This window comes from Anolis carolinensis, chromosome 6 (genome assembly GCF_035594765.1).
Source record: "Anolis carolinensis isolate JA03-04 chromosome 6, rAnoCar3.1.pri, whole genome shotgun sequence".
Classification (NCBI taxonomy): domain Eukaryota; kingdom Metazoa; phylum Chordata; class Lepidosauria; order Squamata; family Dactyloidae; genus Anolis; species Anolis carolinensis.
The window spans coordinates 13,964,248-13,975,560 of NC_085846.1; the positions used below are offsets into that span (position 1 = coordinate 13,964,248).

Below are 11,313 nucleotides of genomic sequence, written 5' to 3' on the forward strand. Positions count from 1 at the left end.
TACTTCAATGCATCCAATAGTTTATTTCTGTTTTCAATTCACAAATATGGCTTTACAGTTTATTCAGATTTTAAAAAAATTATTCACTTTTTTCCCAAACTCCCAAGGGTTTGATATATTTTTTTTTACACCTTGAGCTGCTTTGTGGCTCCTCTTTAGGTCAAGACAATGGGGACCATGGCCTATAGGGTAAAAAGGTAAAGGTTTCCCTGACGTTAAGTCCAGTCATGTCTGACTCTGGGGGTTGGTGCTCATCTCCATTTCTAAGCTGAAGAGCCGGCATTGTCCGTAGACACCTCCAAGGTCATGTGGCCGGCATGACTGCATGGAGCGCCGTTACCTTCCCACCAGAGCGGTACCTATTGATTTACTCACATTGGCATGTTTTCAAACTGCTAGGTTGGCAGAAGCTGGAGCTAACAGCGGGTGCTCACTCCGCTCTCAGGATTTGAACCTGGGACCTTTCAGTCTGCAAGTTCACCAGCTCAGTGCTTTAACACACTTCGCTACCAGGCCTATAGAGGGGAGTTTAAATCATTTCCCCCATCTTGGTTTATATCCGAACCAGAAAGATCCATAGTTATTCAAAATGAGAAATAAAATGTTCTACTGATGTCATGTTTCATAAATACATATTTCTAGGTCACATTTAAAAACTGCAAATCTAATTTCTTAAAACTGGATGGGCTTTCCATGAAGGAAGATGACACACATGTCTAAAATCTGGCATTGAGTATCAACCTCTCCTCTCTAAATATAGAATTCCTTATGTACAATAATTTATGGCAATTCTTCTGATTTGATAATCTAAAAAATAATCTTACTCTATTCAGATGAATCTATAGCAACAGCACAAGTGGTAGGATGCAGGGCAATAGGAGGTTGACCTGTGACCCTCCAGAAGTTGGACTGTATTTCCCATCAGCCTGCTGCCAGCACTGCCAATGGTGTGGGAAGATGGGAGTTGAAGTCTAATAAATACATATTCCCCATCCCTGCTAAAGAGGAACTATCACTAGCAAAGGATTAGTTATTCAATTCACATTCATTACTTCAAAATATATCAGTCTGACAAGTTCTTTGATATGACATGATTGACGTAAGAGCTCCTTTTGATTTCTCATAAAATCACAGTTTGAAAATACCACAGGGCCATCCTGTCATACAACAATACACAATCAAAGCACTCCTGGCAGATGGCCATTCAGTCTGTTTAGAAAACTCCAGAGAAGGAGAGTCTACCACACTCCAAGGCACAGTGTTTCAGTGCTGGATTATCATCATCATCATCATCTTTATTTATACCCGCTAGTCCTGGAATGTTACAACCTTGGGTGCCTTTCCCCTGCCATTTGGAAACATCTTCTGTACTAGGTTTGTGGAAGTTGTAGTTCAAACTCCCCAATCCCATGTTGGGTGAGTTGATGGGAGTCATAAGCCAAATGTTCCCTGTGACCTGTTCATGTGGCAACTTTGTTCTGTGGAAGCCTATCTTTGGAGGATGAGGAAACCAACGTTTTTGAGATTGAGGCGAGATTGTTCTGGCCCTGCTTGGCCTCTGTCTTTTTGAAGGAACCATCTTTTCCACTGGGCTGTGACATGCAATTCTTTGGGGGGCTTGGGGCAAGCACCCCGGTGGGCTTTGTCTTGGGCTTGCCCCTGGCGTCCTGATGCACCCGCCTGTGCTTTGTAAGGTGTGACATTTGGCTGAATCTCTGCTTGCAAACAAGGCAGGCGTAGGGCCTCTCCCCGGTGTGCGTGCGCTCGTGCTGCACCAGGGTGGACCGGTCACTGAAGCTCTTTGGGCAGACGGAGCAGGAATAGGGCCGCTCCCCAGTATGCACGCGCTTGTGGATGGTGAGGTTGGACCGGTGGTAGAAGCACTTGTTGCAGACGGAGCACTGGAAGGGCTTCCTGCCGGTGTGGATCTGCCGGTGCGTCCGCAGGTTGCAGCTCTGGGAGAAAGTCTTCCCACACTCAGGGCACTTGTAAGGCCGCTCCCCACTATGCGTACGCTGGTGGATGTGGAGGTGGCTGGGGTGCCGGAAACATTTGCTGCACATGCTGCAGGCGTAGGGCTTCTCCCTCGTGTGCACATACTGGTGGTGGCGCAGGTCGGCCCTCTGCCTGAATGATCGCCCACATTCCAGACAGGTGAGGTCGGAGGCAACAGTGGCACTGAAGGGTGGATGCCACGTGACACCTGCAGTGGTGACTTTGTGGGGCTTTGCATTTTCATCCGGGGATGATGGTGCCTGCTGTGCCTCTTGCTGCCTTTGACTCTTCTTGCGAGGAGAAGTCTTCTCTGGCACTGGAAATTTCTCCTGCGATTCATGGGGCTCTTCCTGAGTCTTAGATTTCTTCTTCATCTTCGAGTGCTTTCCTATTGGCACTGCTTGCTTCTTTAGTTTTGGTGGCCCACTCTGTGGTGGCGTTCCCTTCTTTCGTTTGCAGGACTTTGGGGTTGAAATGGCAACATCTTCAGGTTCCTGGTCGTGGGTTGAAATGGCATCATCACTCAATTCCTGCTTGTCAGGTGCTTCTCTCGGCAATGAGAGTGGAGACTGCTTTCTCTTGGAAGCAGGCTCCTCTGGGGTTGGTGGCCACCGTTCCTTCTTTTGATGTTTTCTACCCTTTGGAGATGATGTTCGCCTTTTTGTGGGTTGGGTCTTGACTGAGGGCACCTTTGTAGGGCTCTGAGAGAGAGGCTGTGTCTCGGGGCTGGAGGACTCATTGCCAAACAACTGGACTTGGCCTGAGTGCTCTTGAGTTTTTTCTGTCAGTTTCTTCATTTTCTTGGAAATGTTCTTCTTTTCCATACAATATTCTTTAGAAACTGGAAGCAGCAAATTTCCTATAGCGAAAGAAAAGAGGATGCAGGTTTATCTGATGTTTAAAAAAAGAGAGAACTCTTTTATGATGATGGCTCTGACTGTCCTACTTGAAGGAGAGGTTAAAAGATAAGGGTGGATTACATCTCCTTCAAAGAACCATGAGAAGACAAAAAATCTAGTCATAGTCCTAAATACTGTACTTGGCACTCTGACTGCTATAGAATTTTGAAAGGGGAAAAAAGAAGTTTTTAAAAATAAAGATAAGATTCGAGTCCTTGGAGACAGAATTTCCACTTTTTTATTCAATGACGGAACTGCTGTATCTTCAAGAGTGTTACTCTTCCTAGCACAGAGACGCAGCAAATCTCCTTGTTACATAGCTTTTAAAAATGGAGGACCCTGCCATTAAAAAGCTAGCTATTCTACACTTGGCAAATCCTGAAAAAAGCACTCAGCATATTATCCAACTTTGTAATACTGTGCTATTGGGAACTTTTTGGACTTGGGACTAAAACCAAGAATCTTTCACCTCTGCCACCCAGGCACTTAACTGGGGAGTCTACGCATTCCTCCTGTTCTCCATGGCATTTTGCCTGAACAAAGAGAGCCTTCCCTCACTGTGATTTGACTTTTGGTTCAGCTTAGTGCCTGGACTTCCACAGCAAATACCCTCCCCTAATGTAGTTCCCAATTCCTGCTCGAGGGGCTACCTTACATTTCAGTCCCAACACATACCACGGTTGTTTCCAGTTTAATTTAGCTTTCCAACCTTTTATTTCCTAGGGCCCCACTGCTTTTGTGGGAATATTACTCAAAATAACAGACAAAAAGCAGCAACTTTAACTTACTCTGTAGTCAGTCCCTGAACATCTGTTATGCTCACCAGTTACAACATGATCTCCACGTTTATGGGTTCACCTTTGGTGGATTTGATTAATATAGTTTCTCTAGGAGTCTCTACGTCCTCTAGGTCAACTCTGTTATCAATTTCTAGGGGATTACAGAGTTGCACTGGGAGACCTGAAGATTCCTAGAAAAGTATTTTCTCAGATTTATATTTTTCATTATTTTCCCACTTTCATGCAGGTCTTGTGCCTGTAACCTTATAATGCAGAGGGATAACTCTATAAGTTTGCATGACTACAGTGAGACCTGCTGACTTGCTCCATCTGCTTACTGTCCTTCCCTTCTCTTGGATCATACAAATAGAATATATCCACATTTCTTCACAAAAATGTTAAAACAGTGGAAAAAGATGGGTATAAGTAGGAGAAGAGTTTGAAATTAATAAGGTAAGGACAATAGGCAACTCCAGAAGGGGGAAAGCATATATGGAATATTCTTTTTGTGTATGTGTGTGTATGCCCTTCCCTATCCTCACCTGTGACTTCTCTCTCTAGGAAATATCCTCTTTCAGCATCATCCTGAAAATCCAGTTCTCCCCCTTTCTTTATCGGAACAATTAACTTGTATTTCTCTCGAGGAAATCCTGTCAAAAGGGAAAGGAGGAAATATTTGTCACAAGTAGGCTTAGAAAATCCTTAAACAAAAGACTGTTGTCCTTGGCATATTTACATGACACTTTTAAGTAAGTTTTAGCATTATTAGATTTGCTACATCCCATGAGTAAGAGATACTTCCAGTCCTCTCACAGTTCTTAAGCAGAGGGAAAGCCCTCTGCAATTCAGGATGTGACACTATGAATTTAGCAGTTTTAAAGAAGGAAATAGTACACTGGGTGTGGGGAGTGTGCCACATTAGTACATCACATTATTAAATTTTAAGATCATTGTGTGCAGGGCAGTAGATCAATGGTATATTATTAATATTGGGATTCATATTAGGATTATTACATAGCACGCCCTTTCCCTAATAATTATTAAAAAACAATGCAGATTAAATCATTAAAAACACCAGTAATAAATATGTATGTCTTTGTGTTCCCATTGAAAACAGGCCAATCCTCACCCAAAGAGGACACATTCTGAAAATTTTCCAGCATGACGTCCTGATACAATGTTCGTTGCTTATCTGATAATAAGGTCCACTCTGCATCAGAGAACTTCACAGAGACATCTTTGAATGGTACTGGTGGCTTTTCAGGTTGGGAGAGAAGGAAAGCAGTACAGTTAGAAATGGAATAAGAAAACAAAAGTCAATCCACAGTAATTTCCAAATGCATTGAAGGGAGAAACCTTCACAGGCTTCCCCTATTCAATAGCTCCCATCAGCCCACTTAGTCCAAATCTTGAAAAATTACTATTTTTGTAGTTCAGCTAGCCATGCCACCTGTAAGAATCTAGGAGTTGTAGTCCAAAAATGAAATTTTCTGAATTTTGCCTGTGAAACCTAAGCAAACTTCCCAATCAGGAGGCAAACAAGCATCATTCACACTTCTTGCACCAATCCTGAAACAGTTTTACTTTGCTATTTTGCTTTTGCAAATTGTAATTTGCAGTTCACCAAAATGTACAAAAATGCCTGTTAAGAAGATATAGTATTCACGAAAAACATATACACTTTTGGAGGATGGGCTCTGAAAAAGAAATGAACAATCCTGATGTGGGAATGGGAAGACGTAACCATAAACTTCAGAATTTAAAAAATGAACATAAAGAAAAGTGATTCATTTTAACACGACAGAAGTAGGATACAAACTTGAAAAATTGGCCAAATGAAACAGACAAATGAGAGAGCCCCAAAATGTAGCAAAATGCAAATCTTGGTTGAATCAGTACTATTAAACTGGTCCTGTCATTTAACTCTTATTCATTCCATTGGCAAAATGAACTAAGAAACACATCATCCAAGGAAAATTATGAATGAATGAGTGAATGAAGAAAGAGTTCAAAATGCAAGGCTAATACTTACAGTATGTTGTGAATATATTATCTCTCTGAAAAATAGCCAAGTAATATGAAAAGACAGAAATCAAGGCTATTCTCGCAGCCAGATGGCTTTCTGCCTTCAGTACAGGTTGATATATTAGCAGGATATAAATTAAAACAAAAAAGAACAATTTTCTATGTCAGAATATCCTCTTTCATGTACAATCTTTACCCTTCTTACCTTCTTACCCAGTTGAAAACCTTCAGCAAGGTCCACTGCCTGGGCACATGTTTCCGGACCGCATCGCCTGACCCAGCTTTGCATTTCTGGTGGCAGAATGGCCAGAAACTGCTCCAGGATGAGTTGCTCCAGGACCTGCTCTTTGGTGAGGTCCTTTAACCAGCGCCACGCAAGGGCCCGGAGCTTCCGGTATGCTTCTCTGGGCCCTTTAAATTTGGAGTAACGGTACTGCCTGAAACACTGCCACTGGATCTCTGGAGTGATGCCATGGTGGCGCAAGATGCTGGCCTTCACTATGTTGTAGTCTCCAGCTACATCGCAGCAGGCTAGGAAAGCTTTGGGGCTAAGATGAGGCTTCAGATGGGCTACCCATTCTTCTTTGGGCCAGTGATGGGCCTTGGCTGCCTGTTCAAAGCTCTCCAGGCAGGATTCAATATCATCTCCCAGATGGAACTGAAGCATCCACATGTTTTCCAGGGAAGGAGATAAGCTGGAGTCTGAGACATGTTCCTCTGATGCATCTTCTCCTTTTAAGCCCTTCTGAGAGCTGTCAGCTCCTTCAGTTCCTTCACTTTCACAGCTCTGAACATGTGGCAAAGACTCGGCATCCAATGCTTCTAGGACTTGCTTCCAAGCCTCCTCCCAGCACTGAGAGGGTCCTGGAGGTGACTGCTGGGGTGCTATGTCATGGAGCAGATCCCCAATGGTTCCACATTGCACCAAGTTTGGCAGCTCAGCCAGTTTGATAGAATTGTCTATCTCCTCAGTATTGGGCTCCATCTTGACCCGTCTGGCCAGGAGCAATCTGGTCTCCACATCAGTGGCCATTTTCTTAAAGTCTTTCCAAACTTTGGATTGCACAGCGTATAAAATCTCTTTCTTAGGAAGTCACCAGACTGAACCCAATCACTCTCTCCATGTTCTAGATCACTGCTCCTTAACTTGTGTGTCCCAATCCCAAATGGGCTCCCTTAGCTCAATGTTGAGGTCCTGAAAAAATTGGCAACAGGAAAAGTTTTCTGAACATCACCTTGAGGCTGTTTTAGACATTTACACGAATCTATGGCACAGTGTTTACAGTAGATTCTGCAGAAGATGCTTCAGCTATACATCATTAAAAAAGGAAAATCAGCCTGTTTAGCAAGCCTTGCAAATGCTAATTTGTTATTAGTAAGTATTTGATTTTTATACATATTTTATTTATATAGCTATATACCCTGCGTCCCATAAACATTTATTGGGTGGGTGCAGTTTGGGGACAATGACAGATGATGATGAGAGTTATAGTTTACCCACATCCTAATGCATTGTCTAATGGGACCAGTCATAAAATCCAAAATCAAACAATGATTATTTCTAATAAATAGCACCACAAAATCCCTAACCCAGGCATCACCAGGTACTTTAGCTAGTTAATATGTAATAGTATAACACAATTGGCACACTAAGCTCATTCTGGGGGTTCAGGCTAGTGCTCTATGACTCTCTGATACCTTGGGAAGATTTCTCACTGTTTAACAGTAGCTTTTTCACATTGACCACCACATTTTGCATCCCCTTCCCAGGGAGTTGTGAGAAGAGTACCTCATTTCTTTGTCTGCATTTTGGATTCTTTAGGATTCTGGAATACTTGCATTTGCATATGGATACATCATGAGATCTTTTGGAGATGACATCTGATTTTAAGCATGGGTTTTATTCGTAATCCAAATACAGGGTGTTTGAAAAAGAACTCCCTAGTTTTAATGTGTCTTAACTTAAAACTAGGGAGTTCTTTTTCAAACACCCTGTATAATCTGAAGGGAATTTTATACAATAATTTAAATAATTTTGTGCACAAAACTTTTGTGTACATTGAGCCATCAGAAATCAAAGGTGCCACTCTCTCTGCCACCCATGTGGAAAATTGTGGATTTTGGAATATTCCTGAATTTCGGAAAACGGATGCTCAACCTGTACTAGGTTTTATCAGGTGACCTTATTTTGTGAACAACCTGGACATCATGTAACAAATGTGTGTTTCTTAGGTTTTAAAACTATTTTCAGCTACAGAAGGAAATGTAGGTTGTATCCTGTAATTAGGAAAAGCTATTATGCATCTCTTCCAGATTCCATCAGCAAAAGGCCAGGACCGATCACAAAATACCTGACCTCCTAGTCCAAACAGAACTACAAATCTCTATACCAGAGCTTTCCAAACTATGTGTCCGGACACACTAATGTGTTACCTGTAGTCCCTAGGCATGTTGCATGAAAAATGCTCCTGCCCCCACAAACAAAAACTGGTGTAGGTACAGTAGTTATTGTTTTATAATTTGCACCATTTGTTGATTGAGTTACAGTAAATGCCACTAAAATGGATACATTTCTAATTAGGAAAAGAAAAATCTGTTGACAATTATGTTTGTGATGAACTCCATGGAGCGGTTACACAAGAATCGACTGTAGTACATAAATATAAAGTAAAAATTCCAGACCTTCTTTATGCAGTAAAGATTATATTAAATTTATATATATTATGCATTATTTAATATTAATATATGAAAATCTTATAAGGGTTTGATTTAACTTCTGGTTTGCCAGTAAAACGGAAAGACCATGTCGCAAAAGGATGTACGTCTAAAAAGTGTGTCCCCAACATGAAAAGTCTGGAAAGCTCTGCCCTATACGCTGTTTGGTGTTGAGTGCCAAGATCCTACTTTTCTGGTGGGATGGGGATTGTAGGGCTTTTCAAGCTCTAATACTGGGCCCATGTTGGCTGAGGGATTCCAGGGTTTGTCAATAAAGAAATGTCATATATCGAGACTGCAAATGAGTAATGTCTGGTTGCTGTTAGTTTTTCGGGCTGTATGGCCATGTTCCAGAAGCATTTTCTCCTGACATTTAGCTGGCCGTGATTATTTCATGCTTGGAATTCCCCTGTTTTCTGAGTGTTGTTCTTTATTTACTGTCCTGATTTTAGAAGACAGTAAATAAAATCAGGATGGTAAATAAAGAACAACACTCAGAAAACAGGGGAATTCCAGGCATGAAACAATCAGGGCCAGCAAACACCTCCCAACAAACGATTCCCCCAGGCTGGAATCAGCCAGGTCTTGAAGCTGCAAGGCCATTCAAAGAAAACAAAGGCAAGCTGCTGCTCTGGTAGAAATACAATACGATACTACTAATAATACAATATAATAATATTAATTATATATTAAATGTAATATTACTAATAATATTACCATATAATGATATAGTACAATATAGTAATTTAATGCTTATATTGTGCTATGCTTATATTGTATATTCTCTTGATCTGTAAGCCGCTCTGGGTCCCCTTCAGGGTGAGAAGAGTGGCATATAAATGTAGTAAATAAATAAATAAATATATTTTTAAAGAACAATAAGATAAATTATTTTTAGACAAATAGGGTAAACTCCTTCTATTTTATTTTAAAGCATCAGATTCATGTCCAGTTTCAGCATTGTCCCACTTCACAGTTCCCCACTGTAGTATTTTTATATTATTATTATTATATTTATTTATTTTTATCCCACATTATCTCCCCAAAGGGAACTCAAAGTGGCTTGACATAAAAGCATTAGTATACATTAGCATTAGCTGGGGAATTTCAGACAAGAAGCAATCAGGGCCAGCTAACACCTCCCAACAAAGGATTCCCCCAGGCAGGAAGCCGTTAGGCTTTGAAGCTGCAAGGCTTGTCAATGCTAATCAAGGTGGCCAATTGCAACATTCACACTTGCCTCAAACAGACAAGAGTTCTTTCTCCTACTCTGGACATTCCACATATCTATAAACCCCACTTGCCTAGTTTCCAACAGACTTCACAACCTCTGAGGATGCCTGCCATAGACGTGGGTGAAACGTCAGAAGAGAATACTGCAGGAACACAGCCATACAGAGCAACCCAGTAATTCCAGCCATGAAAGCCTTGGATAACATATCAAATAACGTCTGATTAGTGCTTTGACTGATAAGGCAAGCGGCAGTTACACCAAAGGCAGCTTCCCCAGCCTTTGCCCTATGGCGCAAGAAAAAAAGGGAATAATACAAACTATCCATCTACAAAGAGGATCTGAGTTTCCTGCTTTGGTCAATTAATCAATGTGTCGAAAGAGCTGGAATGAATTGGTTACACTGTAGAATTAATGCAGTTTGACAGTTTTGACACCACTTTAACTGCTCTGGCTCAATGCTACGCAAACTTGGGCCCTCCAGGTGTTTTGGACTTCAACTCCCACCATTCCTAACAGCCTACCGGCTGTTAGGAATGGTGGGAGTTGAAGTCCAAAACACCTGGAGGGCCCAAGTTTGCCCAGGCCTGGTGTAGATGCACCCTTAGTGTTTTTCCTAAATCTGTTTTCTTTTAGTATATCTGACTTATATGACACTCACACCCACCATAGCACTGGCCCACAAGTGTCCCTAAAAATAAGGGCAGAGATCCTGGGATCACTTGGGATCAACCCACGCAGCCCCCACAGCCCTGGCCGATCTTACCTGGCCTTTCTTTTGGCATCTGCCCCTTGGATCGCACCCCCTGCCTCTCCTTTCCCACAGTCCACTTGCTGAAGCAGGCAGATCCTGTTCTGCGACTGTTGCCAATGGCAGGTATCTGGAGGAGGTAGGCTTAAGCCTATTGAGGGCGACGGCGATAGGCTGGCAGGGCTGTCACTCTGAAAGGCGCAAGGGAACGAGTTTCCGTCGCCATCGCCTTGCCTTTCTCCCTGCGTTGCCTTGCATCTCACGCATGCGCAGTTGGCTCACAAGTAGTTCGCAGTGACATTTGCTACTAGGGAAGCAATAAATATTTTTAACGTACGTCATTAGATAAATCTCCAATTCCAGCATCCCTATTTGTAAGTTGCTGTGAGCTTTCCAGGGTATATGGTTATGTTCCGGAAGCATTCTCTCCTGACGTTTCGCCCACATCTATGACAGGCATTCTCAGAGGTTGTGAGGTCTGTTGGAAACTAAGCAAGTGAGGTTTATATACAGTAGAGTCTCGCTTATCCAACGTAAACGGGCCGGCAGAACATTGGATAAGCGAATATGTTGCATAATAAGGAGAGATTAAGGAAAAGTCTATTAAACATTAAATTAGGTTATGATTTTACAAATTAAGCACCAAAACATCATGTTATACAACAAATTTGACAGAAAAAAGTACAGTAGAGTCTCACTTATCCAACATAAACGGGCCAGCAGAACGTTGGATAAGTGAATATGTTGGATAATAAGGAGGGATTAAGAAAAAGCATATTAAACATCAAATTAGGTTATGATTTTACAAATTAAGCACCAAAACATCATGTTATACAACAAAATTGACAGAAAAAATAGTTCAATACACAATAATGCTATGCAGTAATTACTGTATTTACGAATTTAGCACCAAAATAT

The 11,313-nt window shown here is 41.7% G+C and overlaps 1 protein-coding gene across 1 annotated transcript; it reads right to left on the reverse strand.

Annotated features, from left to right (window-relative positions):
* On the reverse strand, nt 1-10,657 carry LOC100567281 (zinc finger protein with KRAB and SCAN domains 1). The gene is made up of 5 exons (XM_062957969.1): nt 10,411-10,657; nt 5,904-6,893; nt 4,803-4,929; nt 4,216-4,323; nt 1-2,854 (listed from the first exon to the last, which is right to left on the reverse strand). Exons 2-5 carry the CDS (start codon nt 6,729-6,731, stop codon nt 1,461-1,463), a joined length of 2,457 nt encoding a protein of 818 aa, XP_062814039.1. The 5' UTR covers nt 6,732-6,893; nt 10,411-10,657; the 3' UTR covers nt 1-1,460.
* Between the last annotated feature and the right edge of the window lie 656 nt (nt 10,658-11,313).